Consider the following 24258-nt stretch of genomic DNA (forward strand, 5'->3'; position numbering starts at 1 on the left):
TTTTAATGTGCTCCTAATTCTTCCATGCGTCAGAAATATACACATAAGATGTACGATCACTTTCTATACAACAATTATTTTGGGTATGATCGATTTTTAATGTGCTCCTAATTCTTCCATGCGTCAGAAATATACACATAAGATGTACGATCACTTTTATTTAGTTTTAGATTCACTACAACATTCTTAACTTAAGATGTTATCATTTATCATTGGATATTTAACTTTATTTTTAATAGAATCTTTGTTCAATTTATATTGTAACAGTTTACATTTTTTTCAAATTTTTTTTTATTATTTGCACATTTTAAAAAAATTAACTATTTTAATATAAAAAATTATTATATAGTTATATTAATTTAAATGAACACCCTTAAATAAATCTGACTAGAATCAGTAAATGTGATTTTTCTGCTGCGCTCGTGTGCATAATAAATACTCACACCAGACCCTGAGAACGTGGGTAAACATATTTTCAGTTCTCCTGAAAGAGTACTGTATAACTACAGTTTCTTTATTAAAGAAAATAAACAGCAGAGAATTAAATTCGTTTACTATCTGTACACATTTGAGGCCAAAAACAGAATTCTCGAACAGGAAAAACAATGTTCATAAACTGGTCAAGCATCCAAATAAACGACCACATACGTACAAAAAAGTAAATGAAATTTAATGTGACTAGTATAAAAAAAATTAAATAAATAAAAAAAACTTCTTCCACTTTTACTTCATCGCCAAACTTGTTTTTAATGTTGTAAACAGGCAAGAAAAATATCCATACCTTAATTCCTTAGCTTTCAACCCAGATATAGATTTTTTTTTATCTACCCGGATGTAGAATAGAATTAGATTATAGGGATCAATAATAATTCCTAATTTTCAAGTTTGGATTTAATATAAACCTAAGTTACAAAATTATGTGTAGACTACACAAAACTTTCATGGGTGTATAATGTAAAGCACCAATTATATAGAATCTAATAACCTAAATAAGGTTAAATAGCACAAAAATAATTATCAGACTTGACATAAAATAAAATAAACTAAGCTAAAACTTCACAGCTCTTGACCTGAAAAAGAAGATTAGTTACCCCTCTAAGTACTCCTTAATCTTCACCGCCTGCAATTACAAAAACTTGAACGGTGATGCCATAAAAAAAAGAAATTAATAATAAAATAATATTCTACGACGCTACTGAATTCTCAAGAGACGGTTGTTGAACAGCTTGTTGTTCGGGTGTTTCTTCTTCCTGTATAAAGATTTCGCTGTCATCGTCGTCGCCGCAGCAATTGGGAAGCTCGGTCCCGTCTCTCTGCTGCTGAGATCCAAAAGCCTCTTTATCTTCGTTGCTAATCTGCGACTCGATGGCCTCGCTATGCATTTCGTCGTGAAGCTGAGAATTGATCACGACCTTCATCGCATCTTCGAAACCCGCGTCCAAAGTAACGTTGGAAATCTGCGAGTCCTTGTTCTCGTTCGCCGCTGCTCCGTTACTACACGACGTCAAATATCCACCCTTTTCGGGCTCGTTGAGAAACTGTGCCACGTCAGCTTTCGAGGCCTCGTCGATCACGATGTCGTCGGCGCAGAGATGCATATCGTCGTCGTCGTCGCCGTCGAGATCGCCCGAGTCTCCGCCTCCGTTGTGGTGGTGCAAATGCATGTGATCGAGGGCGGCGGCGCCGAAACGGGGCTGGTGGTCGTTGTCCTCGCTGGCGGCGGCGTATTGGGCGGCCGGGTCGTCCTTGCGGGGACGTTTCGAGGAGCTCTTTCTTCTCACTCTCTCTTTACCTCTCGACTTTTTGCCAGCCTGGACTTCGGGGGGTACGGTCACGACCGCGGGCCCGCCCACTTGGTCTCTGAGGCATTCGTGGGCGATGTATCTGATCCTCGAAACCATCTCGACCTGCTGAGAATCCAATCCCTTTGTGGAGAACGTGTCTGCGATATGTGCTATGTCCCTCAAACCCGCATTCTGCGAAAAAAAAAAAAAAAAAAAAATTCAATGCAAAACAAAAGGTTATTCGCTTTTCTTGTGGCCCCTGAACTGTCTTTGGATTGTCGCGGTTTGGTTCTTGAACTTCTATTTTGGTGAATTTGGTCCCTGGATTATTAATTTGTTACAATTTAGTCCAAATTGCTAACTTTAGTTACATTTTTTATTACTATTTTTATGTTTAATTTGGTTGAGTATCTAATGAAAAGTTGATAATTTCCATCTAGGAGTTCACAAAAAGATAGCAATTTGGACTAAATCGCAACAAAATAAGAATCAAGGGACAAAATTGGCAAAATGGATAGCTCAAGGACCCCATTAGAGACACTTAGCCTGAACTATATAATAACATAAAACAAGCCTTACGGTGGACTAAATTGCAACAAATTAAGAATCAAGGGACAAAATTGGCAAAATGGATAGCTCAAGGACCCCATTAGAGACACTTAGCCTGAACTATATTTAATAACAGAAAACAAGCCTTACGGTTCTCTGGAACTCTGAGGAGAGGGATATCGGCCTCCCGATGAATTTACGGGTGATAATCATGTACCACTGAAGGTACTCGGTTTCGTCGGCACGGTCATCAGCGCCGACGATGTGAGATCGGCGGTCCGACCACTCGTTGAGCTCGGACTCCATTTTCCCCGAAAGGTCGACCCCGCCATCGACACCGCGGCTCTTTCTCTCCCATCGCTCCACGTCTTCCGGGATCGACTGAAGCATCCCATATTGCCTCAGGCACCGGTTTGGAAGGTGCCTCTCAGCCTTATCGAAACATATCAACATCGTCTTCGATCTTCCTAAGATCAGATTCATCTTAATTTCTTCGGGGATCACAGTACTGTCCATATTTCTGTAAGGAAGCCACTCTACCTTCATATCCAAAAGCAGCAATGTGTTTTTATATTTACTTATTAATCAGATCAAATTAATTAGCTTAGGAATCCGAATAGTAATGATAAAAAGAAAAAGAAACTTACATCGCAAGGCTTCAGAGAATCCAAGGCCTTACGGTAGAACACCACATCGCGGTTGGCCGTTGGGCCACTCTGTCTCCCCTTCCATCGGAGCACGAACGGAAAGCGTTCGTGTGCTGCGTCGTGATTGAGCTTCGGTCGGCCAATGTTCAAGTGAAAGTAACTCCAACACTAATAAAACATTAAAAAAAAAACACCGTTAAAATCAAACACTGAAAATCTGTGCATGTGCGCATAGATATGATTCGACCCGCTGGTCTGTATTGGCTTCGATATGCAAATTAAGCCACTCTTAATGAAGACGTATGTAACGCTGATGAGAGGAAAAAACAAAGGTGTTCTCACTAAATAGCCAATCTAATGAATTTTCAAAATAGCCGAGATTTGTCAAAAATTAGTGAAATAGCCCAAAACTTGCAAACATACGCAAGTACCACATGTCTATTTTATTTGACCCTGTCAACAAAATTTTTGACAGTGCCAAATTACTTGTATATACGGGTCAACACTTCCATTGACAGTGTGAACAACGTAACTTGACTTTGACTATTTTGCTAAAAAATTTAAAACTTCGGGGCCACAGGGGTAGTCTCGTGAGTCAGGTCTAAACACTAGCCTTCCCGAACAAAGAAAAAAAGTCGTTGAAAAAGATAAATAAATCATTGAATGACCTGAAGCAGAGTCAAGCAGCCACTGATTGTGCTCTGAGACCTCAACGAGGCGTTCCCGAGAGCCCGATACAAGAAAGCGAGAGCCGCGGCTCCCCAGGCGTAGCGTCCGCTCTGGTCAAAGCTCTCGAACAACGGAAGGTACATAACCGGGACTTTATTCCCTGTGGTGGTCGAGAACACGGTGCTTCCCACGAGGTAGAGCAGATAAGCCCGGGTGTGTCGCTCGACGACCTCCGCGGAGGCGTCCTCGGGGCAGCTCGAGAAGAACTCCTTGAGCCAGCTCAGCTTGACCATCCCGCCGCTGGTGTAGCCGGCCTCCGGGGCCCGCCCGAGGAAGCGCTCGCAGACGGAGTGGCAGGTCGTGTGGGTCGTCCCGATGACTGGGTCGCCGTCGATCGAGAGCCCCAAGAGGAGAGCCACGTCTTTGAGCGTCACGGTCATCTCTCCCACGTTCAGGTGGAACGTGTTGGTCTCTCTCCTCCACCGCTCCACCAGGGCCGAGATCAGAGGGTTGTCGAGGCTCATCGCCGGAATCAGCCTCAGGAGACCGAACCCGGCTCGCTCCACTAGACCCACCTGCGTCCCCGTCAGCGTCCACTGGTCCAACTTCGACGTGTGCTCGTGACACCTCAGCGCTCCCCGCTCCTAGAAACCCCAATACCGATTTAGAGCAAACTTTTTTAGCATAGAAGCCAGGGTGTTTTAGCTAAATAGGCAATTGAAATTAATAGATTTTCAAAATATGTCTAAATTAGTGAAATAGCCACAAAAGTACTTTGACTATCTTGAAAACTTGAAATTTTTTGGCTATTTTGCTAATCAAGTAGTTTCAAATGTCTATTGTGTATTAGATTTCCTAAACTATAATAATGATAATGAAAAAAAAAAGTAGATTTCATTTCAATATTAAAGAGCAAGAGGTATGAGTAAAAGAAGCTCACTTGTCCATCCCAGACAGCAGAAGAAACGTGTTTTTCTTGATCATATAGAACTGAACCATCAATTGGACCCGGATTCGTACCATAAGGGTCTGCTAGAGTTACTTCCATTTGTGACATTCCAAATACAATCTATCAACACATAAACCAATTTTAAAAAAAATTACGGAGCAAGATATTCAGTTAGCTCAGCTTGAATGCAAAAGAAGAAACACATCAAACAAAATCAAAACTTTCTTCAAATTCAGAAGAAGAAAATGAAGAAAAAAATGTTCATCAAGAAACGCTATTCGTAACGACATAGTAAAGCCGTGATATTTAGGTCACCCGAGAATAATTTAGGCACTCCGATGATGAAACGACGCCGTTCAATCAGCAGTTTCCAGAAATCTTTCAACGAATCTTTATTGCGTTTCGCTCCTTTTTTTCTTTTTTAATTCAGCAAGAACCGACACCGTTTAAGCGCACATATACAATTACTTCATATAAACGTATATGGTTTTTAGTGAGTCGTTTTCTTTCTTCGTCGTAATAAACAAGCAAACGGAGAGAAAAAGAAAAAGACAATGAAGAGAGAGAGAGAGAAATCGAAACCTGCAAAACGACGCCGGAGAGAAACAGAGATGTCCTGAGCAAAACGCAAAGCAGAGGCGATAGATAAGAAGGGGACTTTTGTTATGTTTGGAATTGAAAACCTAATAATAAATAAATAATTTCAAAAGCACTATTTTTTAGCAGTTATTCTCTTTTTTTTATTTATATATTTAATTCTCTAAAACAAGATTCTTTCCGGCGAAGAAAAAGTCTCTTATAAAAAATTAAAAAAAAATCATAGCTTAAAAAATTAGGCCCTTGCTTAAAAGTTAAAAAGAAATTATCAATTGCAATGGAAAATAAAGTAATACTTATAAGGTTATCAGATTTATTATCATTTTTATTGTTATTGTTTTAATAAAAGACGACACTCTTTATAAGTTAGTGTCGTAATTTTAGTCTGACTATGTCAGATACATTTAAGCTCTAATGTTTGAATCATGCTACATGTAACTTGATTTTTTTTCAAATAAAAAAGTTAAGAGATTTGTGAGTAACTAGGCCACTTTAAACATGTGATTTTGGATCTAGCCTATGTTTGACAATTTTTAGGGATATAGCCAAATGGCTTATGTGACAATAATTAAGGTCTGATTTGCCCTTATTTATTAAAAAATTCGTCACTTTCTCTCTCTTATTTTTTTCAAATATTCTTTTTTGCATCAAAACTTCAAAAATTCGTATGTTTCTCATACGAACTCGAAATTGAGTGATTTCAGATCCTAAAAATTCGTGGCGTCGAGATCTTCAAAAATAGACCTATTGTGTTTGATGAAAAATTATGTTTAATGCATCATAGTTACGTTTCCATTTATTTTTTTGATAATTTCAAAAATTTCCAGTTATTTCCATATTTAAGTAGTAACGTGATTTTTCTACATCTATGGTATTAAACATGATTTTTCATCAAACACAATGGATCTATTTTTGAAGATCTCGGCGTCACGAATCCGCAGGATTTGGAATCACTCAATTTCGAGTTCATATGAGATAGATATGGTTTTTTTAAGTTTTTATGTAAAAAAAAATGTAAGAAAAAAGTAGGAGAGAAAAAATGACGAATTTGTTAATAAATAAGGGTAAATCAGACCTTAATTATTGACACATAAGTCTGTTGGCTATTTCCTTAAAAGTTGTGAAACATAGGTTAAAAACAAATTTCATAGTTTTATTTTGACTATTTCGCTACACTGCCCGTTAAGAGATTTGTGAGTAACTAGGTGTGTTAGAAGTTTGAGTTCCCTTATACTAGTATATGTTTTACATCAAATTATATTTTGTATATTGAATTACCAGATCGTTGTTTCGATAAATCAACTTAATAAAGAAAAGGAAAAACAGTTTCCATATGATGTTTTATTTTGTTTCACTTTTTTTAAAATAAAATAAATAAATTGAAAAAAAACTTAATGTCACTCTAAAGTCTAAATCACACACGACAATTGGAAAGGCAACAAAAATCTCACTATATGAAGAGGAAGTTTTTTTTTTAATTTTATTTATTGAATTATCAGATCATTGTTTCGATAAATCAACTTTATAAAGAAAAAGAAAAACAGTTTCCATGATGTTTTAGTTTGTTTCACGTGAAGTATTTGGTTGGAAAAATTAGTAGAAAAAAAAAAAAGAAAATCACACTTAATGTCACTCTAAATCTCACAGAAAATTGGAAAGGCAACAAAAATCTCAATAAATGAAGCCGAAGGTTTAAAAAAAAAGGAAAATATCATGAGTATCTCTCGTGTTTAATCGAAATGCGAGATTTATCCCCTCTATTTTTAGAAATATCAGACATATCCCTTCAGTTTAATATAAATGACATATACACCCCCTAAAAAATGTTATATTACAAATATCACCATTTTTCGTTTATTTTTTACAAAAAATAATTTGAACTCCCCAAAATACCCTTAATGAAATAATTTTTTTATTTTTTATTCTATACAAAAAAAAAATTAAATTAAAAAATTTCTTTATAAAAAGTTAAGGATTTTTTTTTATAAAGAGAGATTTTGATTTTTTTTGTTATAAATTAAAAAATATTTATTCTATTAAAGGTATTTTGAGGAGTTCAAATTATTTTTTTTGTAAAAAATAAACGAAAATGGTGATATTTGTAATATAACATTTTTTAAGTGATGTATATGTCATTTATATTAAACTGAAGGGATATATCTGATATTTCTACAAATAGAGGAGATAAATCTCGCATTTTGATTAAACACGAGGGATATTACAGATATTTTCCCAAAAAAAAAAAAAAAAGGTCAATGATGATTCTGATTTGGCATATCAGTCATTGCAAACTCTTGTAAATCAAGAGGAAGACAATTGTACCAAGTTACATCAAAGTCAAAACGAAATGGCCTTTCTAGCAAGTTTATGTGCCAACAAATTACAAGTTCTAGGCATAAACATAACTTCACACAAAAAACAACTCTTCAAAAGACAAAAAAGAAAATTCCGCTAGAACAAAGCCTAAATCATTATCATTAATGGGAGTCGACTTGGACTTGATTAGCTTCACAACCACTCGCAATCCGATTGTATTAGGATATTTGTGTAGCCATCGGCAATATCTTCCTTCAAAACCCGCAAAATCGCCATAGATTCTGCCAACAAGGGAGTAAAAGACCGGGAAACAGGAGCACTATAGGCAAAGAAAACAATACGCATAGAGTCACGAAAAATACCTCCTAACCCGGTTTTCGCTTTCCCTTCATCGACGACCGCATCAACACTTATCGCCATCACCTCGTGTGGAAGGGGCAATCACCGAGCGCTTCGAGGGGGGCTGGTCGTGTGGGATTCGTCGTGCCTCAAGTGCGTCGGAGCTCGTCGAGAAGTCAAATTGTCTCATTGATCAAGTCAGCCGGATTCCCCATCGGAATCTTGTAATTCATGTTGTTGCGGCGATTCCTCGTGCCCCACATAACCACCACATAAAGCTCGAAATCCTATGAAGGTAAGATGGATTTAACAGAAATAAGGAGATCGAGAGTCTCCCCGGTGAAATTCTCTGACCATCTTCTACCATCCAAGTGTCTTCCAAGCTTAAACACTCTCCTAGCATCTTAATAGGGCGTGGAATGTGGATTCCTTTCCTAAGGGGAATCGAGAGCAAAAAGGGTCGATGCCCATTCCCCTCCGAGTGAGGTTGCCGGAAGTGGGAATCCAATTTGTGCCACCTTCCAAAGAAACACCCGAATTTTGGGCGAGACTTTCAACTTCCGTAAGCTTTCCCACCAACTTTTCGCATGTCGTGAGGAAGAGGTCTCCGCCCTCGGCAAGGCGTCACTCTCCACTCTATCTCCGCTTTTTATTGAGTATTCGCCGTATTTACTATAGTGCCAAGTGAGCATATTAAGAGTGGTACTTTGCACCTCGGGGATTTTCAACAACCCGGAAACATCGTCGACACAAAGGAGTTGATGAAGAAGGGGAACATTTCATTCCCCGTTCGTATCCTTAAGGTTCAAGACCTTTATTCCTTCCAGAGTATGTTAGGCCTCCGGTACGAGCCATGTACCGGAGGCGCACTTAACCAATGACGTGGCCAAGGCGGAAGTCGAAGTCTACTAGTTACTACTCAAAGGATTGTAATTTCTTTGTTTAGTTTTATCGAGAATATTGTGTGAGTTAGTCCATTTGTTTAGGAGAGAACGGGTCATCTCGAAAGACTCGTGTGTATCGTTGTACCTTTGAGATTCTCAGCAAAACAATAAAGCTTTTCATTTCTCCATCCCATTGTTATCGTATACACTATTACATCCCAAACACTCAAGACTCTATAATTGATATTCCAAGCGGAGCTTGGCTGTGATTGTGAGAATTCCAAGCGGAGCTTGGCTGTTGCAGGTGGGATTTGATTGCAGGTCCTCTGACGAGAAATGATCTTGACGAATTCGGCAACCTAGGGCGTATCAAGTTGGTATCAAGAGACATATCTCCGATGTTTTACGTCCGGGCAGCCCCGCACGTGGGCTCGTTGGCTATCGTGGGTCGAGTATTCGTACAACACCGCGTCCCATTCGGCGACCAAGTGTACTCCGTTCCGAGCTCTCTATGGTCGGGACCCTCCACCGGTCCTTCGATACATCCGGAGCTCGGCCGTGGTGGCCGAGGTGGAACGAGAACTCGTCGACCGCGATTACATCCTCGATGATCTCAAGATGCACTTACTCCGGGCTCGCCAAAAGATGAAGGCACAAGCGGATCGGCACCGGCGGGATGAGTCCTTCGTGATCGGGGACAAGGTGTATTTGAAGATTCGACTGTATCGTCAATGGTCATTGGCTCGTCAACGTTACGAGAATCTCGCAGCTCGTTTCTATGGGCCGTTTGAGGTGGTCTGCAAAGTCGGTGTAGTCGCCTATCGCCTCGCCCTTCCCGAGACCACTTCGATCCAACCGGTTTTTCATGGTCGGCAAAGTCGGTGTGGACGCTGTTCCAGTCGAGCTCACTGACGAGTTAGAGTTGATCGTGGAACCGGAGAAGCTTCTCGGAATTCGGTCGAAATCCGTGGGACAAGCGGGCGAGATTCAAGTGTTGATCAAGTGGCGTGGACTTGAAGACTTTTGAGGCTTCGTGGGAGGATTTCGATGTCATTCAAGAGCAATTTCCCGACTTTCACCTTGAGGACAAGGTGGAAGTTTGGCGGGACGGTATTGTTAGGCCTCCGGTACGAGCCACGTACCGGAGGCGCGCTTGACTGATGATGTGGCCAAGGCGGAAGTCGAAGTCTACTAGTTACTACTTAAAGGATTGTAATTTCTTTGTTTAGTTTTATCGAGAATATTGTGTGAGTTAGTCCGTTTGTTTAGGAGAGAACGGGTCCTCTCGAAAGACTCGTGTGTATCATTGTACCTTTGAGATTCTCAGCCAAACAATAAAGCTTTTCATTTCTCCATCCCATTGTTATCGTATACACTATTACATCCCAAACACTGGCAGGAGGAAATTCCACGACCGGAGGAGAATGACGAAGGTGTCTGGGCGAACGACCCAGGCACGATGGCTGGAGGAGACCTAGAGTGCGCGATGGAGGTGTATGTGGCGAGCGAACCGCGCGCGACGACCGTAGGAGATCTAGGGTTTGAAGGACTTGCTCCGGCGACGAGAGAAGTTTGGAATGAGGATCGGCTTCACCGGGCTCACATCCAAGGCGTTCCAGGACCGAGTAGGGGTCAAGAACATCGAAATGAAGGTCCACGAGTGGAGAATCAGTGGAGACGGGCGACGAGAGACGGTCACATACCCGTTGGACCATGGCCACGCGACGAGAGAGTCGAGGAATACTGATTTTGTGAGGAATTTCCTCCGGCGATGAACCAACGGTGCGAACTACGGAAGGTATGGTGATCCTCCACCACAACCGAGAGGTAAGTTTCGGACTCGACGCGTGGAATTACCAAATTTTTATGGAACGAACCTCGATGTTTGGGTTTCTAAAGTCGAGCGTTACTTCGATTATTACGTTCTCACTAATGAAGAGAAGATCGAACACGCCGTGTGGGCGTTCGAAGGAGATGCGTACAATTGGTACCGTTGGGAAAACAAGATGCGAATGCTCGGCTCGTGGGAAGAGATGAAGCTCCGACTTCTACGCGATTTCCGAACCAGTTTTGGAGGACCATTACACGAGCAATGGAGTGCACTTGTGCAAGAGACGAGCGTAGCCGAATATACTCGACGGTTCATGGAATTGTCGGAACCCTTGGACCCGATGCCTGACACGTTCACAATGGGTAAGTACCAAGAAGGACTCAAGCATGACATAAAACTCGAGTTACGTTGCTTCGAGCCTACGAGTTTGGGACAAGCGATAGAGTTAGCTCAACTACTCAACAAAAAGAACCGAGCCCGGGGATACCGCTCCCACGGACAAGGGAATCAACCACGACCGCCATGGAATGCACGACCGATCGTACCGGCGGCCGAGGGAGTGAAAGCTAACGGCAACCCGGAAAGCGGAGGGATACAAGGCCACCATGGTGGTAATGAAACGCGTCGGTTGACGGAAGCCGAGGTACAAAAGAAACGAGAGAAAGAACTTTGCTATCGATGTGACGAGAAATGGAATCCGGGCCATAGGTGTAAATGCAAAGAGTTGAGTGTTCTTTTGGTTGGGGAGATCGATGAGGATAGCGACACGGAATTTCACGATGCCGAGGAAGAGTTTGCTCCAACTCTAGAGGTGGTCGAAATCGAGCGCGTGGAAGTTTCCTTGAATTCGGTGATGGGTTTTACAAGTCCCCGAACCTTCAAAATGAGAGCGATCGTCAACGGGGAAGAAGTAATGTGCCTCTTAGATCCCGGGGCTACCCACAATTTTGTGTCCCGAGAGGTGATGGATCATTTCAAGCTTCATGTGACAAAGACGACGCCTTATGGGATCACCTTGGGGTCCGGTGAACCCGTCCAAAGTCAAGGCGTGTGTCAGGGAGTTCATGTGATACTACAAGATTGAACGTCGTATCAGAGTACGAGACCCATCACGGACGCCAAACCCTCCATCTCTAGAGATACATCTATCCTTTTTTCCTCCACCAGAGTTCCCGCGTCAATACACCAACACGAACCTCTAGAGATCACCTCCCGACCCCAGACATCCCATTCCAAAGGCTAAAGGCTTTGTAAGTCCATCGAGATGTGAGGATACAAGAGTTGGGGAAGTAGATACCTTTGAGAACTTTTGAGACAAGAGCATCCGAAAACCGGAGAACCCTCCTACGGTTTTGGCGAGGAGGGCTTTGTTGAATCTCTCTAGGTTCCGGAAACCCAAACCCCCTTCAACCTTTGCGAGCATATAGATTCCCCCAATGTCTCTTCCGTCAGATGATGCCGAAGTTCAACAACTATTCAATTAGCTATTTCCATAAAATTAACAAATTGTTCTAGTTGGAAAACATCATAAGGGATAGATTTCATTAAAAAGTTCAGTTAGTTCTTACTAAGCTAAAATGTTCCAGAACCAATCGGGTTACGGCCATTTTGCTTATCCAATTGCTACAAAGATCAAAAAAATCAATGAGCACGAGTAATTTAAAAACTAGAAGCTAAAAAGCTGAGCAACAGTGATTTAAATACTATAAGCTAAAAAGCCTACTTTACTATCCACATATAACAATAAGAAACAAATGATATTTCAAGTCATAATGCCTAAACACACTATATGGAGTTGCTTTGTAATGCTAAACTCAGCTAATATTTTTACCAAAAACATGGCTACCCAAAGTTCTGGCTATTTGTGAAAGTGAACAAACTATTTAACGAGAGAGAGAGAGAGAGAGAGAGAGAGAGAGAGAGAGAGAGAGATGAAACTTGAAGATAGAGAGATGAAAATTGAAGATAGATACACATTAGAACCCATTTTTGCAGTACTCATATTTCATTCCTGTGTTTGTGACTTTCATTTGACCTGGCCAGAGATTTCCGGGCCAGAATAAAAGGAATAAACAATGTGAAACAAAAAACACAATAAATATCCTTTCCTATCGGCGACTACAATAGTACAAACGAATAGTCTGCAGAGAGACTCACGAAAGACGAAATTGTAATACCCAAAATGCCCATCGGACGAAGACACTCCAATTTCAGATTTATGTTTCTTGATAAAATTGATTTCAGGTGCTTAGATATACCAATCATCAAGCGATGGAAGCTCTATTGAAACATCCGAAGGAAGTTGTTGGCGTACGCCATTGGCTTCACATCGGGGTGTGGCTGCAAAGAACAATTATTAGCAGCATGAATGCAAAAAAGTAATAAATAAACTACAGATAAAATTGGAAACAAAATCCGCGTTTGGGCTGTTACGTACCACTGATGAGAAGGTCACAATGTTAGGCTTTAGTTCTGGTGCCTCGAAGCGTATAAACGCACCTTTGTTGCCCATCTGCCAAATAAAAGACAACGAAGAAAAATGCATATTATCATTGGACCCCACTCCTACTTAATGACATCATCGTCAATCAATCGACTTTGAAAACATTGTCAGTAATTCAAAAATTACCTGATCACAGTAATTTGGCGCAGAGAATACAGTGATGAGTTTACCATCATGTTCAATTTCGTAACCCTCATCCTTCACTTCATGAGAGCGAACAACTAGATCTGTAATCAGGTAAAAGTGGGTGCGAGTTCAATGACTTGAGATACAATAAACGTTGAAGTAACAAGCGAGAAAAGGAAAACACACACACCTAAGTTGTTATCCTGTAAAAATCTCTTGGTGACATCGCCGCCAAATGATAGTCCAACGCCACGCTTGCTCGGGCCTCTTCCCAGTCCGGGCTGTGGGTCGCTCCATAGCAATTCACACATCAATCCTATGAAGTAATTACACAAACTTGAAGGTTATAATGCATGTAAATCATGATGAAGGGCTTTGCTAGTACTGTCTATTAATAAAAGAAGAAAAAAAAAGGTTAGTTTTTCAAACCTTCCTCTGGAGGTTCACAGAAACGATCGATTGCTCTGATGTCGGAGAGTTTGACGCCGTCGACACTAAAAAGACCCCCGTGAACCACGAAAACCTTCTGGTTTATTACATGAGCCAAAGGTAAACAACAAAAAACCTCTGCAAATAGTTCCACAAATTTCTCGCTCAGCTTGGAGCGCACTTCTCCTTCAAAACCATATATCTTGTTCATGCTCTTGCTTTCATGATTTCCTCTAGCGAGGTGTATGGCTGCAAATATACAGGAAGGTAATCAGCCCAGACGAATTCTGTGTTACAAAAATCTGCAAAGCTAGGTGCAAGTTTAAGAATGAAGAAATTAAATAAGCATGGCAAACTTAGTTTTATTTCAGCAACAACGGGCATAAAATAGCGACAGAAAAAGAAACCAAGTCAGCCAACTATAAATCATGAGGGTTTACCTGAAGGAGACATGCACTTGATTGCAAATAGAGTGAGAATAACCTCCAACGAGAACGATCCTCGGTCCACAAAATCGCCGTTGAATAAATATGGATTCTCATCAGAAGGAAGCCCATTGAGCTCAAAAATATTTAGCAGGTCATAGAACTGTGCATACACAAAATAAAGAACATTAAATAGGGATGCCGGGCTGCTTACAAAAGGGCAACCGTATCACAACTGGGGACTCTATAAAACAAAATGAAAAAAAAAAAAAAATCTACAATTTATATGCTAAAATAAATTGAGATACAATACCAAAATATGTTACGTCAGATTATGTCACCATAAAATACATTATATTCGTTTAAACTTCAGAATGCCATGGAAATATTAACATTCTCATAATGAAACAATGTACATGGCAAGTGGGTCCTAACTATGGAACAAAATTTGGACGGGGTACACACAGTTAGTACCAACGACCACTAATTTCGAATTGCTTATCATATTTTTTTCGTTGATGTTGGCACAAGTTTAAACAGGCCTTCCGTTATAGAATCTCACGGGTAGAAACTTTACCTGGCCGTGTACATCACCACAAACAGTAAAGTGACTACCCTCGGGAACGGTTACATCGACAAGGGAAGGCAGAGAACGCAACATGTCCCTTGTTTGTAAGACAATCTGGTACGCATACCTTTAAGGTAGAACAGAATACGAACAAAAGAAGAGGGTTAGTGTAAATTCAAAACTAGGTATAAATTTGAGTGCTCCTATGTTCATCATACCTCTTGTGTAAGCACTTCTGATTCTTGAAATCCTCCAACATTGTCTTCACAAACTCCAACGTAATGGTATCTCCGTCAATTCTGGCACCTGAATATTGCGGTTCTACCTCTGGATTTCAAAGGAAAAACAAAACTTAGACCAAGGTATTAAAAGCACTTTATTGAGTTCTGGGAAAACAGAAAAGACTTTGATTAGGTGACGATGTGTTCAACCAAAAATGTAAAACTGTTTGCGAGGCGACATCATAGAAAAGCACTTTTCTCTTCAAACACAATTGCTTTATCAGTTTCAACTAACACAACTTAATTTTTAAGCAACACCAAAACAGGCCAGACCAGTACACATAGGCAAAACTATCACCAACGACATGCCAGTTACATTCATACTAATTCCAAATACGAGGTTTGATTTGTTAAAAGTGGATTGATGATTATCTAAGCTGAGTAGTTTTTAATTAAGTTCACGATATTTAGATACTTTGGAGCAAAACCACCATACTCACACTTCAAAAAATTTGCTCCATTACAACAAGTGTACATTATTTTATTTGAAGTGTTTAAAGGCTTTTAAGAAAACGTCTCTTCCAAACGAGTAAAAATGCAGGTCATTGTACGGAAAACCACGATCGATATAGTGAGAAGTCAACTATGAATATCAATACAAATTCCCACATATTGGTAGCCTATTAAGGGATATTTTTTTAATTTAACTTTGTTGCCAAAAACAAAAAACCACACCCCGAAAACACAAATAACATACGCAGACAATCTTTAGCAGCAGGTCAAAGATTTTATATCTTTTTTTTTTTTTACGATTTGTTCAGATATGCACATACGACTTGTGTCAAACTCAAACCTAGGTCATGTACTGGACTCTTGGTAAAGAAACCAGCAATGGATCCAGACCACCAAGATGCCCAAAGCCCCAAAAATATGATGGCTACAAAAATGGCTGCTGTTGTTCCCACTAACATCACCACTGCTGCCACAATTGCCACTGCCACTGCTGCCACAGCCACTTCTGTGGGCACTGATGATGATGGGCTTGGGTCTTTTGTTCCTAAAAGGATAGAATACTATAATTAAACTACTTAATTTGTTCAGATGTAATAAATTAATGCGTAACGCTCAGAAATACCAAACGAACTAATTAACCTTCAGTGAAAAACACTGGGCAGCTGAAGCGGGGTCCTTACAGTTGGGTTCCTAATCACATCCTAAGGAAAGGTGAGAGAGACATAGGCATAGCTAAACAGTCTCAAATAAATACCCAAAAACTGGTTTTTTTTAACTAGCTACAATGTCACGCCATCATCTGGTCCAACTCATGTTACTTTATGCCTAATCACACTTCATCAGATTTTGTTTCTTAGAAATCCTAACTGCAGCCAAATGAGAACTTTTGTATGGCATGGAGGAACAGAGTCTTGGCCGATTGGACTGTTTAATTTGTCACATGCTCATACTTCCTCCCAAAGAAAAGATAGTCGTTGGCAATACTCAGGGCTGACATGATTTCTGACGCTCGTCAACGTTTTTGGAAATCAATTTGGTGGGTCTGTATGTTTTGCATAAGCTGTAATCAGGGTTTGCTTCCCTGATCACACCACATCAATGTATAAATCCACTAGAAATCACCAAGTTTCCACGTCACGCAACGTGTTGAGAAACACAAACAAAGAAAATTTAGCTAGACCTTTCAACAATTAGTCGGATTCTATTTTGTTTCATATTAGACTACTGCCGCGTTGTGCTTAAAGCTATGGATTAATGACTCACAAGTATTTTAGAAGCATAAACCAGACTCTTAAGAAAATCAATTATATTGAGTGGCAAAAATTTATCACCATATGGAAATAGGAAACTAAAAAATAAAACATAACAGTTCACATTTAAATGCAGAAAGAAATAAACAAGAAAAAAAATGATTTTGAAACCCTCAACACGACACAGATGAACAATCGCTAGAAGAATTGGATGGCTAAAGAAAAAATAAAAGCTAGAGATGCTCAAGCCAGTGACTGGTATTACTAAATCAATTGCTTCAAATCACACAACAGATATTGCTATCTCATTAAATGCAATGGAGTTAGAAACTGCTACAACCATGAATTAGGATCCCAAACCAGGAAGTAATTAGGACCAATGAGCGGAATTTTTTAGTGGAATATGCAAAAATGTACTTTCAAAATTAGTTGGGGAAAAAACAAGTTAAACGTATGAATGACGACAATAAAAAAGGAAAATAAATAGCAAAGATAATTAACGATATCACTGTGTCCACCAAGGTACATGTAAGAAAATGTACCAGAATAAGAAGGATTGGAGATAGTTTAGTACCTATAGAACGATAGTCAATAGTGTCAGCGACAGATTGCTTTTTAGACTCCGGTACAGCAATTGCTTCTTCAAATTTAATCTTCATTACTGCTCTCTCACATTCTTTCAATTTCCTGGCAGCATCAGGGTCATTTGGACAAAGTTTTTTGACCTATTTTAAATAAAACCAGGACTAATTATAAATCAACAACAAAACAAAAATGAACATAAGAAAATACTTTTGATCAACACTAATGTGCAACTTATAATTAACCCCAAGGGGTTGGTCTGGTGATAAGGGCAATTCTTGGGACCTCGTTAGTCCCCGGTTCGATTCCCACGGAGGCAACAATGGGGTCGATAGTGCCAGCGCCTCGTGGATTTTACTCGGGTTTAAACCGGACAGCACGGTTATAAAAAATATGTGCAATGAATAATTAAAATTAAAAAACAGAGGTTCTACTAGCTCCTGTCAAGTGGACTTGCAAGTTGTTGGTTTGTTTAATACGATATTTAAGGTCCAACTTATGAATCAGTACTTGGGTTCCTCACCAAGGAAGATCTCAATGCCAACCTCTGATCCACTTTCTTCTCTCATCATTAGCTCATATGGTTTAATTTAATTAAATAAAAAAAGGCAGATATATATCTAATACTTCACACTTTTGTTCAAATATAGATACACAAGAACAATATTCTAGTTATTTTCTTGCCAGTGTTCACACAATTCAATTTCAATTCCTTTCTGTAGCCAACTATCAAAAGGCACGTAAAATATCCTAAAAGTCTATGGCCATGGGACCAAGGAATCAACTCTATGAGGCACAAGTTTCATTTCAATTTTTAATCCATAAAGATCTGCACTTGGATCAAGAACAAGAACTCTTCTCAAGTATATAAAGCAAAAATCAAATCAGATCAAATCAAATCCGAGAGGAAAGTAAAGATAGAAAATCACCATCTGAAAATCTTTTAATGCTTCTTTGAACTTTCCCATGGCAAGATAAGCAGCGCCTCTCCGGTAATAACCCTGTTATAGAATATTAGAATAAATCAAATTCATCATAACGTAAACATAGCATAACTAGATTCAAATAAGCTTTGGGGGATTAAAACGTGCAAACCGTGCCTTAGAATATCTAGGGTCAACTTCAACGGCCATTGAAGCATCTTGGATAGCACTTCCATATTCCTCCAACTTAACGTGAGCAAATGCACGGTTAGCCCAGTACACAGCGTTCTGACCGTTTATTTCAATCGCTTGTGTATATAAATCAATAGCTTGTGAATATTTATGGGCTGAAAGAAACCAAAAAAATTCTAGCATCAGCAAAGCTAAAGTTCAGAAAAGTACTTCACCTAGGATCTGTTAATAACCTTATCAAGGGTATTTCAAAAGCTATTAAGCACTAAGAAGATTCAAAATGGATCAAGGAAAGAAACTAATAAACCATAATAGCTTGCAGATCTTAGACTGTACCGAATATTCTCTGTTTCTGTATACTCTACTTCTAGAAAGAAATCTAAGTATGTACTCATGTCTGACAATTAGGAGATTTGAAAGTGAAACATATCCACAAAGTACAGAATGGTCAAGTCGTGTACGATGTTTTTAGTTGCCCCTCACAATTCCTGATAAAAAATATATTAAAGAAATAACCTTAGAAGCAGATTCCAGAAGAATGATTTATGACCTTTAAAAGCTTCATTGGCCTCGGCTTTGAGTTCTTCGGCTCGTGAAACATTTGAGCTTCCAGTTTCCATCCCGGGCATCCACTTTTTTCGGCTACGGAGATTGAGATTTAACAACAGCTGGAAAATGAAAGACATCAAAATCATCGGATAAAGACACATAAATTAATCACTCAAAACACTAAAATCACGCCAATCAAAATTCAGAAAAGTACTTTAAAAATAAACTGTGCAGTAGAAAAGTACTTCACCGAACTAGAACACTAGAAAGAATTTTATAGTTCGAAATTCAATCTTTAGGGCACAGAGTTGCAGAGACCACCGGAAAAAAATAAACTGAGATAAACAAAAAAAAAACAAAAGGCATACAAAACAAATTCCAAGGAATAGATTCAAGTAAAGTTCTGTTATTTGGCTCAATCTCGGCAGCCAAATGGCGGTCAAGCACTGTTTGGTTTACTATAAAAAATAAAAATAAAAGTAATCAACAAACGGAAATTTCTCTATCTATGAGCCGAGAGACAACATCCGAGAAAACAGGAAACGAAAATAAAGCTTCTCAGGACACAAACGGAAAACGAAGTACCTGGATTGGGTTAGCTAATGAGACAACTCGATCTCGTCGGAAACCGAAATGCGGAGAGACTTGGTTGGAGGGAAACGAAAAACCCTAGTCTCTTGTGGCAGACTTTATAACTTATAATACTTCCAAGTTTCCAACAAGATCCTAATTTATATTTTACAAAAAAACGCCATAAATATATTTACTGCAAAATAAGCCCATTCCTTTTTATTTGGGGGATAGGGTAAAGCTAAAGTGCGTGAATTTATGGGCATTTTATTTATTTGGATTTTTTTAAAGAAATTTATGGACTTTTGTTTTTAAGAAACCAATTTATGAACCTTTTAGAAGGAGAAAAATATCTCATAAAAAATAAACATATACCAAAAATCAACAACAAAATATAAAAAATTGACAAATCTATAACTAAATGCAGGTGAGAAAAATTTTTCTAAAAAACTATCATTCTTTCTTTTATTATTTACTTTTGTTTCCCTCTCAGTTTTTATTCAATGTTCGAAATGCCATTTTCGATGCAGTTTCGAGCTCTCTGATTTACGGAAGATCGACATGCCGATAAAAAACCGAACGAAAAAATTGTGAAAAAATGCAACTGATATGCTGTTTTAAAATGCATTTTCGATGAAAAATCGACATGCCGATGAAAAACCGAACGAAAATTATGTTGCAAAATATATATATATATATATATATATATATATACATACATGTATCTTTCAATTATTAAAATTGTAATACATACAACATTTAAGTTATAATAATAGAAATACATTTAGTACATAGTATGTATTATTTAATATATGTTTATCCTAGTTTTATTTTATTTAATATATATTCTATATATCCAGCTATATAATTTAGAAATATCGGTGTTTATATATGTACTAAAAATGGGTAATAAATATTCAATGATAACATATCATTTTTTATAATACTATTTTCTTTTATAAACATCCGTTTTCATCATTTTATTTTGTTTTTATACATTTATTTTTAATACGTAGTAATATAATTAAATACATTATTGAAAATGCACCATTAATTGAAAATATATCATTTTTATTAGTAAAGTTTTGTTTGTTACATTTATATATGAATTTTATCTTATATATAGTATTTGTTTAAAATCATAAAACAAATATAATATATAATTAAAAGTAAACAACACTCACTACTACAAATTCAATTTTCTGATCCGGAAAGGTATTAGGTGCGACATGTCGCACCTAAGCACGTCGCACACATTTAAAACGGTCTGAAAAATTCCCCAAAAAAATTTTCACTGTGTGATTTCATATTCGGTGCGACGCTGGGTGCGACGGCGTCGCACCGAATAAGTTTAGGGTATTATAAATGCACGAGCCTCTTCTTCCTCATCTGAATTCGCTCTATCTCTGCAACTCACTCTCTCTCTCTGCAACTCCCTCTCCGGCGACCTCGACCAGCCCCCTCGCCCAACCCCGTCGGCCCAGTCTCCTCGCCCTAGCCCCCTCCAGCCCTACTCGCCGTCCTCCTCCGATAAGCCTATCTCTCTCTCTCTCTCACCCTCTCTCTCAATCTCACTCTATCTCTCCGACCATCCGCTGCCCAACCTTCCCCTCGGCCCAGCCCCCGCGGTCCGCCCCTCCCCTCAGTCTCCCCTCGGCCCGCCCAATCCTCCCTCGGCCCGACGGACATCCCAGCCCCTCGGTCCGTCCCTCCCCTCGGCCTGACGGACGTCCCAGCCCCCGGCCCAGCCCTCCTCGACCCTGCCCCGCTCGTAGCTGCCCGAAGCAGCAAGTCCATCCTGTCCCCAACCCCGCCACAGCCCACTGTAAGTCTCACACTCTCTTTCTCACTCTCTTTCTCACTCTCTCACTCACTATCTCACTCTTTCCCCGCAGCCCGGTCACTCGCATCCCCGCGTCGTAGCTCATTGCCTCGCAGCTCCTCCTCGTCTCGTCGTCGCCTCGGTGAAGGCTAATTGTTATTTGTAATTAGTAACATTTTTAGATTATTTAATATGTAATATGTTATAAAATTAAATAGTAACATGTTAGATTAGTTAAATTGAATTGAAAGTAACTTATATGTTTAGTTTGATTATAAATATGTAACATGTTAGATTAGATTAATTAAGTTAAAAGTAACATATTAAATTAATTAGTAACATGTTTTGTTTAATTTGATTGCAATTTGTTGAAAATGTGGTTAATTAATTAATTAGTAACATGTTTAGTTAGATTAATTAGTAATATATATGAATATTTTTTAAAATGAATCAGTAACATGTTAAATTTAATTTAAATTTATTGAAATTTCATTGCAACCGAGCCACGGAGGCTCGATTTAGTATTTAGTATGTTAATAGGATAGTCCTGGTTGGTTTTATATATGTTTTTTTTAAAAAAAAATTGTAGATTTTGATTAGTCAATATTATAGCGGAAACTCAGCTGAATTTTTTGCAGAATAAAACGTATTTGTCAATAAATTAACTCTTTCGCTAACATATTTTAACGAAATTAACTAATTTTCGAAATTGGTTAACTCGTTAATGAAATCAGTAGTGAATTTGTATATAATAACGTATTCTAACAATTTCGTTTCAAAATTGATACATGTCTTTCACAATTTCTCAGTCACTCTTACGAATTCGCTCTCGACTCTTTCAAATCTTAATGATTCATTTTTTCATCTCAATTTCCTTACAAAACGAATCCTAACGATTCATTTTTACCTCTCAATTTCCTAACAATTCACTCTTACAAAAGAAATTCTAACGATTCATTTTTACCATTCAGCAGAATGTCAAATCCAAGTAGAGTTTGGATTACCGAGAACAATCGGTTGAGTTTGCAGTATAAAACAGGGGTTAACGAGTTTATTCGCCTTGAAAGCAGACTACCGAACGAAAATGGTCAATATCGGTGTCCTTGTAAGTCTTGCAATAACGTGAGATGGCGAAGCTGAAGTGTTTCGGCATGGGATACGAGATGATCGACGCGCGCATCAACGATTGTGTGTTATTTCGAAAAGATCTCGAGAAAGCAGAAGTGTGCCCAATTTGCAATGAGAGCAGATGGAAGCCAACCGGGAAGAATATATCACAAAAGATATTGTGATACTTTCCCTTGAAAGATCGATTGAAGCGATTGTATGCTTCTCGACACACGTCGCTTGAGATGCAGTGGCACGAACGAGATCGCATCAAGGAAGAATGTGTTTTGCGACATCCTGCGGATGGTTCGACGTGGAAGAATCTAGACGAGAGATACCCAGATTTTGCTGCAGAGTCTCGCAACGTACGCCTGGGACTAGCTTCTGATGGGTTCAACCCGTTTAAGGAAATGAGTCTAGCGTAAAGTATGTGGCATGTGGTATTAATTGCGTACAACTTGCTGCCTTGGTTGTGCATGAAAAAAGTGTCGGGGAATCGAGCGCGTATCAGACACGAACAATCGTTCTGGTGCTACTCGTTTGAGATGATTCCACCATATAACCATATTAATGCGGAAAATAATTAATTACGCTGATCATAAGCTAATTAAATTATGGTTATAATTAACAAGATCTAGTTATGTTTAATTAATTCAATTCACGAGAGCATATTTATCAAGCAACCGATTTGAGCAAAAATAAACGAGTACTTACATTGATTTTCGGTTCAGCTACAGAACGCTCCTAAACCAAACGCGTACTCCTTGCGTCGTCTTGATGAAGGACTCGAGGATGACACCTTAGTCTTCCGAAACGTAATCTCCGAGACGAATAAGAAAGATGAGTGGGCACAGTCTTTATCTCACTAGATCACGAAACTAGGTGTTTCGAGATCTCGCTCTTATTTTACTAAGAATGGAAACGAATTTCCGAGGGGGAGGAGAGGCAGAAGTGCACGGCCAATGAGGCTAGAATGCACGAAATTTTTCACAAAATAATTGCTTATTTTTGTCTTCTCATGAACCCCTATTTATAGTAGTAAAATGAGATATTCATGGAATCTTCCAGAATATTTTATTTCCTTTTATTGTGTTCACACTAGTTGATTAAATCTAGGCCATTGGATCTCAACAAGTGAATCCTACTTTTTCTCTCATCCATCAGATCAATATCTATGGGATATTGTTAATGCCTGAAAATGGATCAACACGAAAACCGGTCCGTGGTTCGGTCTAGAGCCAGACCCTATGACCGCGCGGTGGTCGAACGGGGAAGTTGTCCCAACACTTGTGCCTCCGCCGTGCCGGAAAAGGATTTCCGACGACTCGTCACCTGAGAAAAGAGAAGAGAGTGAGCTAAAGGACCGCGGAGGGGTTTCCTCCGGCGGGCACTCCGACGCTCAACATTAGTCTAGGTGTCGTGCTTTGAGTTCTAGAGAGATAAAGTCTTAGATGAGAGAGAGGCAGAGGTTTTTTTATGTGTGAGCCAACTTACCTCCAAATGAGGAATCTGAAGGTATTTATAGGATTTTGAATGTGAAAAGTTATGGAAACTTGGCGGAGGGATTCTCCGGTTTTGTGAGCTTTACCAGAGGTGTCTTCCGGTTTGGTGAGCTTTACCAGAGGTGTCTTCCGGTTTGGTGAGCTTTACCAGAGGTGTCCTCCGGTTTTGTGAGCTTTACCAGAGGTGTCTTCCGGTTTTGTGAGCTTTACCAGAGGTGTCTTCCGGTTTTGTGAGCTTTACCAGAGGGATTGGTCCTTGGCAGGGCTGTGTTTTTTCCTTCTTGGCCCTTGGCAGTACTCGACTCGAGGAGTGAACTCAACTCGAGGAAGAACGTAGAGTTGGCACGAGGAGTAGTTTGTCGACTCGTGGACCCGGTACTCGAATCGAGGAGTGAACTCGACCCGAGGAGA

At 39.3% G+C, this 24258-nt stretch overlaps 2 protein-coding genes across 5 annotated transcripts; both read right to left on the bottom strand.

Annotated features, from left to right (window-relative positions):
• Window positions 1-950: 950 nt before the first annotated feature.
• On the bottom strand, window positions 951-5269 carry LOC149407074 (Aminotransferase-like, plant mobile domain family protein). 2 transcript variants are annotated; one of them, XM_089610840.1, is made up of 6 exons: window positions 5181-5269; window positions 4590-4718; window positions 3649-4293; window positions 2981-3148; window positions 2484-2873; window positions 951-1976 (listed from the first exon to the last, which is right to left on the bottom strand). In XM_089610840.1, the coding sequence occupies exons 2-6, from the start codon at window positions 4704-4706 to the stop codon at window positions 1185-1187; spliced, it is 2112 nt and encodes a 703-aa protein (XP_089466966.1). In that variant the 5' UTR covers window positions 4707-4718; window positions 5181-5269; the 3' UTR covers window positions 951-1184. The 2 variants fall into 2 exon arrangements, with proteins under 2 accessions (XP_089466966.1, XP_089466970.1); XM_089610844.1 differs by lacking the exon at window positions 5181-5269 and adding an exon at window positions 4914-5120.
• A 7249-nt stretch (window positions 5270-12518) lies between these two features.
• On the bottom strand, window positions 12519-19562 carry PP5.2 (protein phosphatase 5.2). Of its 3 annotated transcripts, XM_089610850.1 has the most exons (14): window positions 19432-19562; window positions 18848-18965; window positions 18283-18452; window positions 18112-18183; window positions 17175-17325; window positions 15691-15894; window positions 14835-14943; window positions 14626-14743; window positions 14064-14211; window positions 13624-13872; window positions 13385-13510; window positions 13195-13295; window positions 13003-13077; window positions 12519-12905 (listed from the first exon to the last, which is right to left on the bottom strand). In XM_089610850.1, exons 2-14 carry the CDS (start codon window positions 18924-18926, stop codon window positions 12846-12848), a joined length of 1662 nt encoding a protein of 553 aa, XP_089466976.1. In that variant the 5' UTR covers window positions 18927-18965; window positions 19432-19562; the 3' UTR covers window positions 12519-12845. The 3 variants fall into 3 exon arrangements, with proteins under 3 accessions (XP_089466976.1, XP_089466978.1, XP_089466986.1); XM_089610852.1 differs by lacking the exon at window positions 15691-15894; XM_089610860.1 differs by lacking the exon at window positions 19432-19562 and having other exon boundaries at window positions 18814-18965.
• Between the last annotated feature and the right edge of the window lie 4696 nt (window positions 19563-24258).

This window comes from Urtica dioica, chromosome 1 (assembly GCF_054948205.1).
Source record: "Urtica dioica subsp. dioica isolate 48M chromosome 1, U.dioica_male_clone48M_v1_H2, whole genome shotgun sequence".
NCBI lineage: Eukaryota > Viridiplantae > Streptophyta > Magnoliopsida > Rosales > Urticaceae > Urtica > Urtica dioica.